Source organism: Rhinolophus ferrumequinum, chromosome 23, assembly GCF_004115265.2.
Source record: "Rhinolophus ferrumequinum isolate MPI-CBG mRhiFer1 chromosome 23, mRhiFer1_v1.p, whole genome shotgun sequence".
In the NCBI taxonomy this organism is placed as follows: Eukaryota; Metazoa; Chordata; class Mammalia; order Chiroptera; family Rhinolophidae; genus Rhinolophus; species Rhinolophus ferrumequinum.
This window is the reverse complement of record NC_046306.1, coordinates 23,894,081-23,913,170: the sequence shown is the minus strand read 5'-3', so window position 1 is coordinate 23,913,170 and position 19,090 is coordinate 23,894,081. Positions and strand designations below refer to the sequence as shown.

General features: G+C 49.3%; 1 protein-coding gene across 1 annotated transcript in view; it reads right to left on the bottom strand.

The window, feature by feature from the left end:
- Positions 1–13,300: 13,300 nt before the first annotated feature.
- Positions 13,301–19,090, bottom strand: part of PSMF1 (proteasome inhibitor subunit 1) — a 29,942-nt gene continuing 24,152 nt past the window's right edge. The window contains exons 5-7 of the mRNA XM_033094772.1: positions 15,545–15,598; positions 14,248–14,406; positions 13,301–13,716 (exon numbers count right to left, since the gene is read on the bottom strand). Coding sequence (XP_032950663.1) covers positions 13,665–13,716; positions 14,248–14,406; positions 15,545–15,598 — 265 coding nt within the window. The 3' untranslated portion in view covers positions 13,301–13,664. The remainder of the gene's footprint in view (positions 13,717–14,247; positions 14,407–15,544; positions 15,599–19,090) is intronic.

Sequence of the window (19,090 nt, the reverse complement as noted above, 5' to 3'; positions counted from 1 at the left end):
CACCTGGCTTTGGTCTTGGGCATCTGTACTGACTAGATCTCAGCACACATTTCCCAAAGTCAAGTGCACAGTTTCACCAACTCCCTGAAGAAGAGGGGTCTTTTGTCTAAGAAAGGGTAAGGGCTTTGTTGTGTCTTTATGGACATGACGTGGGCCTGCGTCATTTCCCCTCCTCAATAGTATGTCTCTTGGGTCTGACTTTATCCTGAGAGCAGAAAAAAAAAAAAAAATTTTTTTATGCTGAGTTTGCAACCTCCCGCCTCCCCCCTTCTTAGCAGTAAAGTGCAGTCCCAAAATATTTGGGGAGAAATCAGGCACATTCTGGTGGCTTGGAAACTCCAGCCACAGTGATCACAGTTTGTTCTGCTTCTTTTGTGGAGTGTTTCCAGGCTCCATCCAGACTCTTTTTAAACTACTGATGAGGAAAGGAAGTGGGTCCTAGGGGTCAAGGAGATAAAGGTGTCTGAGGACTGGGGGAGGCATTGTGCAGTCTGAATGGCCCTAGAGGGCTTCGAGAGTACATGCCTTCTAGGCCACTGATGTGAAGACTCTAAAAGGGCCATTTCTGTGAGCCCCCTGACCCCATGCAGGTCCCACTTACTCCATTTCAGCTGGCCATATGGGCCATGGATCCTGACTATCTCCTGGGGGTGGGAAAGTGGGGTGGGCATGGGGTCTGTAGACTAGAGCAGCTCTGATTAGCTGTAACCTGAGCCTTCAGGCTGATGAGTGGAACATCTGGGCAGTATAACATCACAGCTTACGACAGATCAAATATCTGCTCCTGCTGGCAGGTTTTGCCAGGAGCAGAAGGCTGGAGGGGACAAGGGCTGTTCAGCTTGGCCTGCCAGGTGCTGTTCCTAGTGTGGAAGGGGTGTGGTTTGAAAAGAACAAAGCCTCAATATGGTGAAAGATTCCTAAGTCAGAGCTTCCACTGATGTGTCCATTTTTCCCAGACACCACGCGAAGGAGTGAATGCAGAAAGTGGCATGAGCCTTTCTGGGTAAACTACAGTAGAAATGAACATCCCAAAGGATGAGCTAAGACCTTTCAATCCATAATGATAATAAAAATATCAGTGCAGGCCATGTGGATGACTGTGATGGTGGCGGATTCATTTGGAGACTAAACCTGTTGAGTGGATGCATCTGAGACCATCAATTCCTATAGTTTAAATGCACTAAATTGGATTTAGGGGCTGTATCAGTTAGAAGATTAAATCCCAGGAATCTCAGGTTTTCTCTAAGCCAGAGAAGCCTGCTTTGCATCCTAATGCAGAAACTCCTTTAGAAAATGTGTATAATGGATCGAGGCAGTCATTACCTTGTCAGTGAATTAAGAAAACTTGAGAAATGCCAAAAAACATTTCTCCAAGATCACAGCTGAGATCTGCCAGGCAGTGGATCAGAAAAGGGATTAGAAGGAGTCAGAGAGGAGTGTGGTGTAGGGTGTTGAGAACTTTCTTCACAGGCTTTTTTTTTTTTTTTTTTTTGAACATGCCTTACCTACAGGAACTGTCTCTCCCACCTGACATTCTACCAGTGTCCCCAAACCTTGCTTTTCTTGGTGTATTAGAACAGATATCAATTTGGGAGTTGGGAAAACCTGGGTTCAAATCCAGGCTCTGCTGTTTATTTACTGGCTGTGTGACCTCGGGCAAGTTACTCCATCTCTCTGAGTACCCTTATCTGTGAAGAGAGAGGAATGAAAGCTCAGGCTCAGGGGTGGTAAGAGATAAGATAGAGACCTGCATGTTACAAGGTCGTCAGTGATCACTCTCCTTCTCCACCTCAGGTGGAGATAACGAGTAGGCCTAAAATCTCAGGGTCAACCCTTCTGCCTTTCTTCTCTCACACCTTCCATCCTACCCGTTAGCAGATCTTGCTGGTTCTGCCTTCAGATTATGACCACTGCCCACCCCTTGGCCACTGTTGCCTGGCCCATGTTGCTCATTGGTGTCCTAATTCCTCTCCTGCCTGCCCTCTGCCCCCAGTTCATCCTTCACTGGACAGCCAGACACATCCTGCTAAAAGGTTAATTGGGTCAGATAACGCTTCTGCTCAAAACCCTCTGATGGCTCCCTTTCGCTCCAGGCAAAAGCCAAAATTCTCCCCTCGGCCAAAAGCACATTTACCATCCAGGCGTCTCATTTGCATAGGCCCCCTTCCAAGGCCCAGAGTCAAATTCTTATTTTTAATTTTGACTTATTTTTAAGGATGGCCCCTAAATTGCATAAGCTTCAGGTCCCCCCAAACCTGAGCCTGTCTCTCACGGTGGCCTGTGAAACCCGATGCAGTCTGGCCCCTGGGCCTCGCCTGCATTATTTCCCACTCCTTGTCCCTTTTGCTCACTCCACACCAGCCACACTCGCCTCCTTGCCTTCCTCTTTCAGGGCCTTGGTGCCGCTTTATGTGGAAGAGGTAGAGGGGTCTTCCTGATGGTGGAAGACGCCTCTCCCGCAGCCTTATGGGAGACAGCCAGGTTCTAACTAGTCTTGCAACATCTGCTGGGTGTTTAGGAGCCTGTGAGATACACCAGCCTGATTCTCCCTCACTCAAGGACCTTGAGTGCCCAGGCCTGGACCTTGAGAACTCCAGTATCCATCATCACATCTGCCCACCTCAGGCACCGCGAATCTTCCAGCTGAAAATGCCAGCTGCCTGAGATTCCATCATCTTTGCTTCCTTCCTTGGGAATAAGCATTACCTCCTCTGAGATTCTCTTTAAAATGGGCTCCTCCTTGCATGTACACACCTACACATACACACGCATGCACACACGCAGGAGCACATGCCTTGGGCTTGAACACACACACACACACACACACACACACACACACACACACGGCTCTCTTGTCTCACCTAGCTCAGAAGACAGGGACACATACTCTTTTGGAGCAGCTCCAAGCCAGGACAACCTCTGGGTTAGTGATAATGTTTTCTTTTCTCCAAAAGGCACAGGCCTTGCAGTTCCCAGGATGCTAACTAACCTCAGAGCAACAGTTAAGTTTCCACTCTCCAGACGAGGCTGGTATCTCAGTGTCCTTGTGCCTCGACTTGGGTAAAGCAGGAGAGATGTCCAGGGAGTGTTTCCACCCGGTATTTTGGGAGGGAACTGTGCAGTCCCAGGCTGGGAACAAGGTGAGCCAGGTCCTGTAGGTCACCCCTTCCCTGTGGGCCTTTGGGCGAATCACTCCATCTCTCTGGTCCTCCAGAGTAAAATTGGAAACCTTCCCACTCTGCTATCTCTGGGGACTGAGGAGCAGGAAACCCAAGCAGAAGGCTTTCCAAAGTTAAGAGAATGGTTCCCTGTGTCTGGAGAGCTTTGGAGGGGCAGGAAGCGGGGGGATAATGGGGAGCATTATGAAAAAGGCTTAGGAGGTGAAGTTCTGTCTACGGGTTCTGTCTGGGGAAAAGTGGGGTGTTGTGGTATTGACAAAGTAAAGGATATGCCCTCCAGCTAGGCCTGTTGGTTTTACTGTGAGAGAGTGGACTCCCCTTGACGTCCCCGAGGAGGGAAATTTCAGCTAAGGGAAGGAGAAGCTTGCTGAGATTTTGCCTAGTTGGAGTGGTAGGGAGCTCCCTGTCAGTGGAGGTATGTTAGCATTTACTGGGCAGGTGTCGGGTACCTCCGGGAATGGACGATAGTGGATTTGGGTAGGATTTAGTCAAGAGGTTCCCCAAGCTTCCAACCCACCTCCTTTGAGTAGAGCCAATACCCCAATGGCTGGAACCTGGCTAGACAGTAGCACCCCTGGCCCTGCTGTACCTTCTTGTCTTTGGCCCAAACACCCCCTTCCCTACATCATTCCTCTTCCTAGGTCGGGTTGTCCAAGAGCAGATGGGCAGGGCCAGGATATCTGAATGGTGCAGAGGGTGGCAGGATTAGCATTTTCTTCCTTCCAGGGGTCCAAGCACTTCCGAGCTTCCTCCCTACTCAAATCTCAGAGGGATTGGGGACTGGGCCCCTTATGGAGGATGATCATCCATCAGGTGAGAGTACAAAGGCACTGGCTCGAGTCTGTTTGCCTGGATGCTCGGTGGATACCTAATGCGAGCCTCTGTTTCCTCGTCTATAAAATGGGGGTGCTAATAAAAGCACCTTCCCTATAAGGCATGGTGAGCAGTAAATGAGATGATACCTGTATCGCACTTGCCATACTGCCTGGCACTTCATAATCACTCAATGTTACCTATTCACCTTCATGCCTCCATTTATTCACACCTGATCTGCATTCTTTCCTGGGAGAGGCAATGCACAACATATGGCCCCAGCCTTTGAGGACCTAGGGAAACAGGACAGTGCCCGGTAGGCTGTGTGTGTTGTGGGGTTGGGCGGTGGGAGGGTACAGGGGAGGTACCTGATTGACTTAGGGTCAGAAAAGGCTTTCCTGGAAGGAATGATGTCTAACAGGAATCTTAAACAGTGAGGCAGCATCCAATGTGGGGAGAGTGGGGAGAAGGAAAGGTATTCCAGGCAGAGGAACAGCACGAGCAGAGGCTCAGAGGCGCAAAGCAGCCCAGTGTGTACTGAAGAGGGACAGGGTGGGAAGGAGAGCTGCAGATTCTGTGCTGGAGTGTTGAGATGAGGCAGGCAGAAGGGCAGGGGCGTCATTGTGAGGGCCTTGTATTTCATCATCTATAGAACGGGGACAACCAGTTCTCAACTCACATGGCTGTCATGAGGACTCGAGTTCATGCTGCTACAGCACATAGTGTGGGGCCTGGTAGTGCTGAGGCTCACTATTAGCCTTTACGATTACCTGCAGATGTGTGTGTCAGGAAGAATTTTCTGATGACAAAGGTATTGTAGGGGTGACACTGGCACTGGGGAGGCCAGTTCATGGGACTGTGGCCTCCAGCTGCAGCCGGAGGACATGACCTTGAACTCCAGGACTCAGACTTGACAGCCTGTCCCTTCTCAGCTTCTGAGCTGCCAAGGTCGAAATGGCAGCTGCTGCTCTCCTGGGCCTGGGGGAAAGTTAGTGAGTGAAAGGATCTTCTGGCAGGAAAGCTGGCCCTAGGGGAGCAGGGATAGCAGCAGCAGAAGGCGGCTGCCATGCCAACCTCTTTTTGGGCCGTGGCGCATCTGAGCCAATACTGACGTAGGGCCAAGGGCATTCAGCAAAGGCCACCCTCTCCCTCTCCCAGGTCTTCTCTTCCTCCAGTCTCTCCTATTCTTCTCTTTTTCACGTCCACATTACCTTTCACTGAAGCCACTCCGGGGGGCGGGGGGTTAGGCACCCACAGGTGTGCTGTTACTATTGCTGACTCACCTGCCAGCCATCTGACCCTCCTCCTGAGAGTCTCCAAACTCCACCATCAAAACCAAAAACGGGGCCAAGTGCAAATGCCTGTAGGGCTTGGCAGGTGACATTCACGAATGACGCAGGTGGCTGTGGACAGCAGGGGCAAGATGAAAGGGGTGCCTGATTCAGCTCTGGCTGGCTGTTGGCCTGTGCTACATGGGCTGAGGGTTGCCTGAGCTCCTGATTTTTTAAGAGCAGCTAGGTATTTGGACCTTTGTGTGGGTAAAAGGATTGACAAAGGGATTATGATCCCGTTGTCTGAGAATTGTGACAGGCCAAAACTGAGGGCAGGGGAGTGTCCAATGAGATGCCACCTGCTGGGGCCAGACAATCCCCCCCCCATCCCAGGGCTTTCTAAATCACTCATGGCAATGGGGGGTGCCCTCAAGAAGTGGACTAGCCTCTCCCCTCCGCAGGAGGCTTGCTGAACTGCAAGGCCTGCAGACTACTCTAGTGCTGCTCATCTGAGATCCTTTAGTCATTCTTTCAACAAAGATTTGAGCACCAATCCAGTGCCAATTTTGGAGGCATAGCACTGAACAGATGAAAAACGAGAATATTCTTGAGAGGACTTGAAATGTGTCTTTTGGAGCTTGGGGCAATTGTGAACATGGAGATAAGGTCTGTTTCTGACCCAGAGAATTTCTGATGTGGGAATAGCCCGTGCTGGCTTGAAGGGATGGGGTGCTGGGGATCAAGGAGGAAGAAAAGCAGTCCTGCATCCCCTCCCAGTGTCCTGAGGCCCTGAAGGGAGGTGGAGGACCCCAGTGTTCTGGGACAACAAGTGTAGATATAGCGAGTGAGAAGAAGCTGGAGAAGAAGCTGGGTGACATGGGTGGTTATGCAGCCCAGCACACTACAGCAAGCAGCAGATGGGCTGTGAGCCACTGATGGACTGGGCAGACACCCTAACTCCTTTCTGAGAGTCTAGGATGAAGTTCTACTCCCCCCCCCAATTATGCATGTTGTCAATTGGGGACCCCAGCATCAAAAACCAAAAAACCCCATACAACCAAACAGAAAAAGCCCCCCAAACACAACCCAGTATATATTAGAGCAAGTGCACCTCCCCCCACAACCCCTGTCATCATGACCAGTGAAGAGATTTCTCACCCCACACAGTGGAGGAGCAAAGGTTCAAGAGCTCAGAGGAGACCTCTTGGAACTGGATGTAGTTGGATTGAGTTTGAAAATCAAAATGACCAGTTAGTTACGGGTTGGGCCCTAGCTGCTGAAATGAGAAAGGATTTGGTAGAGGTCACTTAGATATAATGAAAACACCATGTTTGTACATTTCAACGAGCCAGTTACACATTAGATCATCAAAGTTTCAAATGAAATATAGTGCTCTCTCTGTGGCAGGCACTTTTAAATCCTTGTATCTACCAGCTTATTTAAAGCTCATAACCACCTTGGAGAGCAGATGCTATCACTTCCATTTTACTGATACAGAAGCTGTGGAACAGACAGGTTAAGTGACTTGCCCAAGGTCACAAGGTGAGAGCTGGTAAACAGCAGTGTCAAGACTCAGATTTAACGGTATTCCATTATGCATCTTACAAATTTAATAACATGTGGGCCAGTCAGAGCATGTTTGTGCACAGATCTGGGCTGTGGGCTGCCAATAGTTTAAATGTGGGTTGGGAAGCTTTGCAAGGGAGAGGACAGCAAGTGGAGGAGTACTGAACTTCAGGCCCATGGCCCACTTAGAATCATGGAATCTCACAGATGGGCAGGATCTTGGTGACAGGTCCACCCTTATCCCCATTTTACAGATGGGCAAAGCCAAAGAGGGGGGGCAGGACTTGCCCAAGATCACCACGGCCCAGGTTCCCTGCTCATCTCTTCTTCATAGGCTTCTCACTTGAATTTATGTCCTGGGAACCAAGAAGTCTACAGGCTGAAACTGCTCCTGTGGTTCTCATCTGAAGGAGAGGGGGAGGACAGGGCTCTGTCTGGGAGGTAGGACGCCTAGGTTCAGGTCCCCGTCTCTTCGGGATGCCCGTCTGTTCCAGGAGTGGGCCATCCTGTGTTAGGGAGCAGTTGTTTGGCCCAACCTGGCCCAAAGGCTGCCTCTGGCAGCGGCAAGGAAGGTGGGCGCTGACCAGGGTGCTGAACCTGTACAGTGCCTTCCTCTTGGCCTAGCTAAGGGGAGGGAGGTGAGTGGGAAGGGTGACCTCATATTTTGGTCACTCAGGGACCAACATTACTGTTTTGGGCAGTTCTTAGTGGGAAAGTCTTGGAGCCAGGTATTCTGTGGTCTGCATGGGCTTGGGAAGGTCACTAAACTGCTTTGGACCTTTTTCATCTGTTCAATGGGAAGAGTAGTTCCTATCCTACTAAACCCAGAATGCAGAGGTGAGCATGATTTGGTGAAGCGAGCCCTGCACAGAGCCCAAGCCCATCTCACCGTCACAGAGGGCCTTCGTGGGCCTGTATTTTCCTCTGTAGAATGGGGCCTGTGCTGGGTGGTTTCAGATGCTCCTAACCTGTGAACACCGTGGCTGTAAGTGGAAGTGCTGACACGAGACACTTGCTTGTCTCGGGACTGAGTTAGGAGTCTTAGCCCATCCTGGGGGTTATGCAGCATGGTCCCCTCTCACATAAATCCTGATTTGGTTCCCCAGCCTGAGGAATGGGTTTTGCCCGGGGATCCATGCTTCTCACCTGGATAGGGTGTGGAGTCTGGGTATAGCAGTTCTACAAAGAGCACTGGCTTTAGAACCAGGCTGTTTCCCATCACTGTTCCGCCACCCATATAGCGGGGCAAGTCCAGCACCTCAGCCAATGCTGCTGTGTTTACCTCAGGGTGGCGACATGAGACTAGGAAAAGCCTAGCGCACTGTGGGAACCAGATTAATGCTTGTTTCCTGCACTGGACGGCCCCCTAAGGTTCCCTTCCTCTTGTCCATGAGCCCCCAGGCTTATCTACCCATATGGCCTCAGTAATAATAGCTGGTAGCCACAGAGCTCCAACTGTGTTTATAAGACACATTATTTGGCCGGACCCTGTGACGATCCTGAAGGTAGAGGTCATGCTCATTTTGCAGATAAGGCCACACACCAGCAAAAGCAGAGCTGAGACACCCGCCTGATTCTGAGACCTCTGCTTGGCTTTGGGCAGATTACCGGACCTTTCCAAATTCTTTTTCTGGTCTAGAAAATGAGGATAATATCTCATTATGGTTGTTATGATTTGAAGATATAACATATGCTATTTTATAAGGGTATATGCATATTTAAAACCTTATGAAACACATTTGAGTGACCCATGGGGGCATGGGAATGGAGTAGATACAGGGGGTAAAAGTGGAAAAACCTAAAATGAGGGGGTTCTTGCATCCCCAGTCACAGGGCCATGAAGCAGGGCGACTGACTCCATTCTTTGTACCTGATGTCCAGGGGAAGGAAAAAGATAGTTTGTACCTAGAGCGTCTCAAACTTTAAGGTGCACATGAATCAATTACCTGGGGAACTTGTGAAAATGCAGATTCTCACTTAATTACATCTGGGGTGGGGCCTGAGATTTTGCATTTCTAACAAGTCCCCAGGAGCTGCTGCTGGTGCTGCTGGTTTGAGTACCAAGGATGCAGAAAAGTCTTCCCTTCTCATGAGTTCTCAAACATGCTTTATAATATGAATCACCCGAGGAACGTGTAAAAAATGGACTTAAAGGCCCTTCCCTAGAGATCCAGGGCCCTTCCCTGGATCACAGTCTGGGCTGGGCCCAGGATGTAGTGTTCTTTGAGCAAGCATCTCGGGAGACTGTTTGGCTCAGACAAGCTGGGGAAGCACTTGGTACTCATCTGTACCACGGCCCACGGAGCAGACACAGGAGGCCAGCCTATCGGACCTCTGTCCCCGTGCACGTTCCTGAATGCAGAGGTGAGAAAAGGGAGCATGGGTATTTTCCCAGGCTCTCTTGCAGCTATGGTTTGAGAGGTGATGTGGATTCCAACGATCAGATGCATTCAATCAAGCCTTGACCTTGGAACTGACTGGAATGGGGTCGAGGTGGCAGCACGAAGGGCATTTGCCTCCTTGTGCAGATCTAGGCAGCTGCTGTGCGGCTCTGGAGTTTCCTGATCCCCAGATCGTGGCAATGACATAATCTTGTTGATCTCTATTTCCAAATCTTTTTGCTTAAAAAAGCTAAGTCGTGTCTGTTTACTGCAGCGGACCCCAGGCTAACACTTGAGCAGCACCCTCCCTCTCTCTCCTCCCCCTGCATCCCCATCACACCGTCACTCTCACAACACTCCCCATATGTGGCTTGTATGGAACGTGGCCTTTTGTGTGGTCATCCAATATCCTCTACTAACTGCACCGTCAGCCTCAGCAGAGACTGAGCCTCTCTGTACCTCCTACCCAGCCTTGCAGCTAGTGAGGTGTTTAAGCCTCATGTCACTGCTACTCTTTGCATTCCAGGTCTGTCCTCAGTCACCTGGGTCTTGCTACCCACCACTGCCCACCATCCCCACTGCCTGCCACGCCTGCCTTTTAACCCATCCTGCAGGCCAGAGTCAGGGCCAAGCACAGCTGGACTGGCTCGGGTGTGCTTTGTGGTATCCCAAGGACAAACAAGGGCTGGGGACTTGGCTGCCTGCCTTTGAATCTCTCCTGTGGTGCAAAAAGTTGATAGTAGCTCACAAGCATGCAAATTTTAAGACAGAGAAAGCTGAGGATATGCTCGTGGGGGGTCTTTCCTCGCCTTGGTGGTGGGACCTGACTTGTTGGAACTGCACCAAAGTAGACAAGATTAGAAGGTGACAGAGGATACTAACTGCTCCCAGACTCTAATTTTCCGTCTGTGAAGAGAAGCATGGATCAGTAACAGAATGTTACTGAAGACGGTAGAAAGGGAGGCTGTGAGCAAAGCTGGGTTTGAAAGACTGAGCTTGTGTGTGGAGCTTTCTAACTACGTGTCAACAGGTCGGAACCATCCAGCACAGGAATATCACCTCTATTTTGAGCATAAGACATTTTTGGAGTTTGGGTCTCAAGAGATTCATGACTTCATGATGGAGGTTGACAGAAGCTCCTGACTGAGTGGATAAATGCAACGAGAAACACAGCCAGATCAAAACCTGAGAGGAAGACAGGCAAGGAAGAGAAAATGGGGGTTGCCAGAGATGGTACAAGCAGTGCATGGCACGTCACCAAAAGACAGGATTTAGAACCAGACCTTTATTTTACTCGTAAGCCACTGGAAGAACAAAATTTCAAACCAAGCAAAAGTGATACTATGACCCTCACTAGGTCTGGAAAGGTCATGGGAACGTCCCCACAGACAGGGCCTGTCTGATACCACAGCCCGCCCAGAACCTTCCCCAAAAGTCAAACCCAACCCCTCTGTGGCTCACAGCCACAGCTATCCCCAAGTGGCCATTACCAAAGCCATGGTCTGCTCCCCGGGTGACTGGCTCTGGTCTCTGCCTTGTTTGGCCTAGGTCAAAATTCTTTTTTTTTAAAATAAGGACAAAACCACGAGATACCACTTCACACTGACGAGGAGGGTTATACACAAGAAGACTAACAAGGACTGGCAAGGACGTGGAGAAATCGGAACCCTCATACCCTACTGGTGGGAATGCAAAATGGTGCAGCCACTTTGGAAAACAGCCTGGCAGTTCCTCAAAAAGTTAAGTATCAAATTACCATGATCCAGCAATTCCACTCCTAGGTATATACCCAAGAGAATAAAAAACATATGTCCACATAAAAACTTGTACACAAATGTTCATAGCAATATTATTCATAGTAACCAAAACGTGGAAACAACCCCAATGCCCATTACTGATAAATGGATAAAGAAAATGTGGTATATTGATACAGCGGAATATTATTCAGCCACAAAAAGGAATGATGTACTGGTACATGCCACAACATGGGTGAACCTTTAAAACATGAAGTGAAAGCAGCCAGACACAAAAGGCCACGTATTATGTGATTCCACTTAGGAGAATTGTCCAGAATTGGCAAACCTTTAGAGATAGAAAACAGACGAGTAGTTGCTTGGGGCTGGGAGTGGGGAAATGGAGAGTGGCTGTTAGTGGGTCTGGGGTTTCTTTTTGGGGTGGTGAGAATGTTCAGGCATTAGATACGGTGACGGATGCACACGTAACACTGTGAATATACTAAAAATCACTTAATCGCACACTTTTAAGAGGGTGAACTTTACGGGTATGTGAATTGTATCTCAATAAAGTTATAAAAAAAGAGGAAGAGGTATTATTAAGTGCCGACATTTATTAAGGCTCCACAGAATATACACCTGAACCACTCCCACTTGCTGCTTGGTGATTACTCGTGGTGGAAGGAGGGAAGTGGCCCTGACTACAAGCACTGACAGCTCGACCTGGAAGTTCCTAAAGGCCCCCGCGTAACAACTAAGATACTGTCTGTGCCGCTCAATGTCCTTGATGCAAGGAGACCCCCCCACGCACAAAATGGCCGATTCTGCAGATGAATCACTAAAGCTTCTGTTTTCAGAAGACAGAATTACGTACATGGCTGTCCTTTCGACCTTTGCTACTAGAAAATCTAAGTGGCAAACTTACTGTTTCGGTCTTGTCTTTTCTTTGAATCGGGTCCTAAAAGTTAGATCTACCTTCCTTGCTTATCTGATGGTCTCAGGTCTGATGTTTCTTTAAATGTTTCCTTTTATAATAAAGGATGCTTTTATGAGCAAATTGCCCCAGGTCCTTTTGGCAGTGAGTATGGTCCAATTTCAAAACAAAAACATCCCACCCATCTGCTGACCCATAAGGGAGAAAACTGACTGGTGATTTCATTTGTAGCTGTGCCTGACCCAGAGCAGAGATGTGCTAAGGGATTCACGGTGGTCTCGGACTACCTGTGCGTGAGAGGAGGCCCGCCAGGAATGCCCAGGGAGCCCGCTCCTGCCAGCCGCCCCGCCCAGGCCCAGGCCCAGGCTCCATCGTGCCAGTTTAGTTAACCTTAACTCGCTCTCGGGCACGGCAGACAGGCAGTGCCACACATTAGCAGACACCTCAGGAAGGCTGTGGGAGCCCCGTGCACAGATAAATAACAGGTCCTACTGTACGGGAAGGAACCCAAGGAGCCGAGGAGTGAGACCCACCCATGCCGGAAACGCTGGCTGTGAAGCCAGAGTGCCTCGTGCTTTGATCGCTCGCCTCTGAGCCTGGCGCTCTATGCTGCTTGTCTCACTCCAGCACAGGGGCTCGTCACTGACCACGTCTGTCAGGCCTCGGGCTGAAAAGGATTGCGAAAACACCCAAGGTCAGGTGGGCCTGGACGGAGGCCACCAGCGTCCAGAGGTGGGGCTCCTGAGGGGTGAAATGCCTTCCTGGGTTGTTTTTCGCTTGACTAACTCCTCCATCCGCCAGCCACTGGCTTCCACAGGCTGGCTTCCCTGCTCCTCTCGAAGTTCAAGACCAGGCTCAGATGGAGCCCACGCTGCTGTGCTTGCCTGGGTTCCCGGGGAGATGAGAGGCACAGAGTTACAGACTCTGTGGGTAAGTACCACACACAACCTGCGACCTTCAACCTTTTCCTTTTGCCCCTGTTCCTATAGGTTGCCATACAGAGACAGACACCAGAAAGTTTCAGAGTAGGAAGGGCACCTCAGATTTCATAGGTGGGCACAAAGGTCCTGGGAGGGGAAGGGACTTAGGGTCACTTAGGAAGTTAGTGGTAAAAATGAGATTAGCTTTCATGTCTGTTCTGTTTACAGGCCGCCACTGCTCAGGCACAGACAGACCCAGAGGACTGGCTCACATGAAAGTCACCCTTGTGACCTATGGGTTTTCCAGTCACTCATTTTCATCCATGGGGCCAGACTGGGACCCATCTTAGTGATGTCAAGAGCAATAGCAATTTATGAAGGGAAGGTGCTGGAGAAGCAAGAACGGGCCCTGGGTAGGAAAAGAGTTATTTAGCTTCACAAAGATTCAGTCTCTAAAGGCTCATAATTAGAAGGAACTGTGCAGTAAAGAAAAGTAAGTGGGAGACGGCAACATGATTTTTGTATTGACATTTGGTTCTTAATAATATCATCCAAAATGCGTTCTGTTCTTATAGCACTGCATCAGGTCGAGGGTATATGTTGCCGGAGTCTCCTTTGGGAAGTGGGGACAGGCTGGTGGTGAGAGAGACATACTGATTTCTCTTTGGGACCTATATGCAGCCAGGTGGAGAGCTGCAGCAGGCGCCTTGGCTCTGACAGAGGGTGGGGAGGCAATCCCAGCCGGCCTGCAAACACATGGGCAGAGTCCCTTGCCCCCAGCCCGTAAAAACACGGTTGCTGACGGGGCTAGTGATGGCAGCTCCAGGAGAGTGAAGGAAAGGATGGGATGTTACATTCTTGAGGCCTTCACAGGTACATGTCATCGAAGCCCGGCGGGGGAAGATGGTCTGGGTTAGGTCTGGAATGGAAAGAGGGGCTGGTGAGTTGGAGTGATGGCAGGCCAAGGGCACACAGGCACACAGGACCCTGAGCTGAGGGAGCCTGCCCTCCACAGTGATGTGGGGGTGCCTGGAGTTTCAGAGCATGCGCTCCAGAGCCAGACTGACTGGGACTGAATCCTGATTTTTCCAGCTCGGCTAAGTTACTTCATCTTTCAGGGCCTCGAGCTCTGCATCTGTAAAATGTGGGTACAAATACCTACCTGCAAGTGTTGATACAAGGACCCAGTGAGTTCCTGAAATGTGCTCAACTTCCAGTAAGTGACTAGCTCCTCCTTCTCCGGGTCCTCCCTGAGGGGAGCTGCGGGAAGGGAGGCGCTGAGGGGTGGGATTCCCGAAGCTCCAGGGGAGCATCAGACAGGGTCTCGAGGAGGCTCCACTCTCTTGGCAGTGGGGAATGGACCTAGTGGCAACTCTGTGGCTTTATTCCTGCAACACTGAGCTGAGCTGCCATCAAGTCCTGCTTATAGGATACCTGAGTGAATACCTACCCAGATGGGCTGGTCCCAGTGGGTCCAAAGGGGTCAAAGCGCGCTCCCGGGGGCACAGCGCCTGGAGGAAGCCGGTTTGGGAGGCCTGAGGATGGGTCAATAAGAACTCTTGGGAAGCCGGATCTCAGGGGATCCACAATCATGCCACCTCTCCGACACCTGACGCAAGAAGGAAAGATGGGTCAGCAGGTGTGACAGGGAGCTGCTGGGAGAAGAGGCGAAGGAGGAGAGAATGAACTAAGAATGTCTGGGATATTCCCTCTGGGTGGTTCAAGCAGATACATGGGGATGGCTGCCTGAGTGGCACCAGGCAAAAACAAAAAGCATACCTTCCCTGGTATGCACGGCCTGGACTTTCGGCTCTCCAGCCTCCCTGAGCCCAGGAAACTGACATCCCTGCCATGTCCTACACCCAGGGGAGACACTTTGATCAAGAACAGGTGCCAGAATTTACCAAGGTCAATGTAGAACCATCCCAAGGCCCTGCAGGGCACTACTTTAGGTCTAAGGCCTAATAAGAGCCTTGAGACAATTCATGCTGTTAGCTTTTTGGCTGTTTCCTTGAAGAGCCTCAGGGCAATCGATGGACTACCTGTGGGTCACCTCTCTGGCTCCTGACAGCGTTTGTCCCGCATGGAGTTCCATGAACCTGACCTCCTGTGCTCAAACTAGGACACATGAGCTGATGTTCCCCTAAACGTTGAAATCACTGTTCAAGCTTGGCTGCAGACTTATGTGATTTCCCCACTGTCTGAAAATGAGATGCTCAAGTTGGGTCATTTTGCAGCAGAGGTTAAAATCTAGTCTGAATCATCTGGAGAAGACAGGGCACAGCTGAGGCTGTAAAGACTTTGTTGAGTGCATGACAAGAACCACATAGAGCCCAGTGGGGATCAGACACTCCCCTTATCAAGTGAGGTGACCTCTGAAGAGCAGTGAGCTTTCCTGAGGTCTGTAGCCCACTGTGTGCTCTTCAGTCTGCACCTGATAAGCTCACGTGGTACCCTGCCATCCAAGGGAGGGCTGCTATCCTCCACAGGGCGAGCGGGGCCAGAAGCGACAGAGCAGCTGCTCCCGGGCTTGCGCAGCCTCCGACCCCCAGCACTCGGAGCTCTCCTGCACTGCTCTGGGCACGGCAGAGCAGAACAAGTGGCAGTGATTTCTTAGCTGCTCAGCAACAACCTACCTCCTTCACCCCAAAGAAGACTGATGAAAAGCTCTAAAATTAGAAGATGAGCTGGGGCTAAAAAGCCATGAGAACGAGCTGTGTTGCTGCCACCTCCCCAGCAGTACTCACCCAAAGGGGTCTAGGTCATCTCCCCCGACAGAAAACGGGCCCAGAGGATCACACCTGAAACAAACAAGGGACAATTACCATAAGTCCCAGAGCAGCGAGGCGCCTGGGCTCCCAGGGGCCCGAACCTGATGCCCGTGGGGTCACAGATGCACTCCCAGGCTCGGGGGACAGGCAAAACCCCTCCAGGAGACCATAACACAAGGGATATTTCAAAGTGGTCTTTGGCATAGACTAACACTGATTAGCATTACCAGAGCAATACTGCAAAGACCTGCACACAAAACTAAAAACATGGAGGACCCCAATTCTGTAGGAAAAAAAAATATTAATGTGGTAACCTTCACATAAATTTTATTTTATTCACACCTTTCTCAAATTCCTAAACTCTAGATAAAGAATCAAGAACTTTTAGATCAGCAAATTATTCTAAAACCCAAAAGCTAAGATGTAAAAGCTGCCAAGGGTGGAATGAGCTGGGCGCTCTCCTTCAGCCAGCCAGTGCTCGTCAGCCTTGCTGTCATTATGGTCCCTACCTGACATGTTAATACCACCGGTACTGCATACCTGCTTATGCACTGTAGCCCATTGGACGGCCACAGTGCCTTGTTGCCATTGTGGTCCCTACCTGACATGTTAATACCACAGGTACTGCATACCTGCTTATGCACTGTAGCCCATTGGACGGCCACAAGCCATTGTAACCGCCAAGATTTCTTCCACTTCCCACCAAGAACCAATTTTTGCCCTCATTGACAATGCATGATGAGCTAAGAGCATAAATCAGTGCGTGCTTTCTGGAGATTCTGTTACATATGTACAAACAAAATATATATCTATCTTTCAAAAGCCTTATGTATCCTTATAGTCTTTGACCCAGTAATTTTATGTCTAGGCATCAATCTGAAAGAAAGAATACAGAATTCAAATTAAAATATCACCATAAAACTTTAATCAAGGGAACTGGATCGGTCTAAATGGGGACCAGTTTAAGTACATTATGGTATATCCTAAATGCAGCCGCCATGGAAACAGTGTTCTTAGAATGTTTTAAAAATGCCGTGGAAAAATGCTATGCTCTCATGCTAACTATGGGAGAAAAGGGGATTATCAATAGCCTAGGAAATCACCTGCGGGGGGGGGGGTGAGAGAGAGAGAGAGAGAGAGAGAGAGAGAGAGGGAGGGAGAGAGAGAGAGAGAGAGAGAGAGAAAATAAAACTAGAAAGCAGCATACTAAAAACACAAACAGTGACAGTTATACCTGGGCGGGGAGTTTCTTCTTTCAATTTCCTGCGTTTTGTTTTTTTTTCTATAAAGGACACGGATATGGATATAATAAAAAAAAGAGTTAGTATTTGAAAAAGTGGTCTTTGGAACCTGCCTGGAGCCCCGGCAAGCAATTCAAACCTGACAGTTCGGGGGCATGGCAGTTTCCCGCCAGACCTCAGGAGAGCCTTGTAAACAGCAGCTAATCGGAGCGTACATGTAAGAAGCCATTAATTAAAGAACTGGGAAAAATCCAACAGTAGGTGCTTCTCCAGTCAGCTCTACCTCATGGGCTGGAAAGGATACTGTGATTTACGTGAACTAGGTTTCCAAGGAAAGGAATTTTTCCTGCTCTAGGTTACTGTTCCCAAGGCTTGGCTCGTGGAGCTGGCAGTCGGTTTTCGGTGGTCGCTGGTCTCTCAACGTCCTTCCGGCCTCACTCGACAGACCAGACGGTGCCAGTAGGTAGCAAAGCAGTTTATCAAATACCTCCACAAACTGCCCCCTCCGAGCAGCCAACAGAAGGGGCTTTCAGTGGCTATAAAAACGCCCAGGAGAACAGAACCTTGACAGCTCCTGAAACATGCAGTCGTATCTGTTTTTCTGCCCCAGGCCACAGTGTGGAGAGGGGAGAAGACAAGGAGAACAATGGCACTAGAAAGGCCGCTGCAGGCCCACCCCAACAGTCTGTGTACTTGAAACCGTCACAGCACATCCTTCAGGCTTGCACTCAACACAGTCTCGCTGCAACACATGCGCACTGCCGTGAGCTCATTAAGTACACGCGGAGAACTCATTTAGAAATAGTCTCAGTCCTGGATGTGCTGAATGAGGCTCTAGGGATTTTTAAAAAGATAATTTTCGTACACGGCCTCTGAAATCAAGCCCCTACTACTTCATCTGGTAATCAACTGAAGGAAAGCGTGTTGTACACTAACCCTGTAGGCACAACTACGTGGTCGGCCCACTGGACAAAAGGGGCCCCTCTAAGGGACTTGATCCCGACCACACACAATTGCCTTCTCATACGCTCCCCTCTCGTCTGAGATGGAAACAACACGCTTCTTTTGGGCACACAAACCCAGCTGACACCATTCGAATGGCTGAGGTGCTCTGGTGAACTGGAAAGGCCTCAGGACTGGAATTCAGGGATGGGCTCCGAACTCTGGGTGGGGAATCACAGATAACTGTGACCCCACGGGCTCAGGTTCGGGCCCCTGGTTGGCAGGGGTCTGTCACAAAAACCGCTGCATCTCGGTCTAAGTTTAAGTGGAAAGTCTAAGCAGTAACACTCGTAGGGTCTGCTGTGATGGAAACATAGTATTGGACATGAACAGACAGGAAAGGCCTGGAAGAGCGGATTAATAGCAGCCACCACTATTCATCGAGAACTTTCTGTGTGTCAGGCACTGTGCTAAATTTAGTTTTTAAAAGATTAAAATTTTAAATTTAATTTCCTGGATAGGTAATTTACCAGTTTCAAAATTCAAGAGTAAAAAAGGATATAAAGATCCATAATCTGAGGCTAGCTGTTTTGGAATTCGGAATTCTTTGTGTTTCAGAAAGGTCAGATGAGTACACTTAACATATATTGTGTAACACTCCCAAGCGGCGCTCTGTAACTAAATACCCTAATATTTCTGCAAAATGAATGAGTACTCACAAGTAGGATAAATGAAGATACGAGGAGCTTCATGCCACTTCAGGTCAGGTTTTGCAACCAAACGAGGTTTATCAGCAATCTTATGGGAAAAACCCTTGCTTTTCAGAGCTCTTTTGATTTCAGAAGTGCAGATAGGAGGTTGTAGATTCATAAAAGTAAAAAACTCTCCCTCTCATCCCTGTCCCCCCAGCCTACCACGTCTTCCCACACACAACTAATAACATCAGTTTCTTGTATGTCCTTCCAAAGATACTCTGCATATATGAGCAAATATGAATCCCCCCCAATTTTTTAATAGATGGATGTCCTGAGCTCCTTATATACATTATCTTATTTCATCTTTGCAGCAGCCCTCCGGGTACATGAGCTTGTTAGTTCAGGAATACGATTGACGGTATATGTTGCCGATGACAAAATTCAAGCTTTCAAGTGAAAATTAGCAATCTGGAAATTTGTATTTACCACTAGCTTGATGGCTTCCCAATACAGATGGTGAGGAAATCGATAATGTTAATGAATGAGATTTTCTGACATTGTGTAATAAAATGTGTCAACGTTTAGCAGATCTGCACATCTCAGTGTTATTTTCTAAACAACTAATACATGATCTTCCAATATCA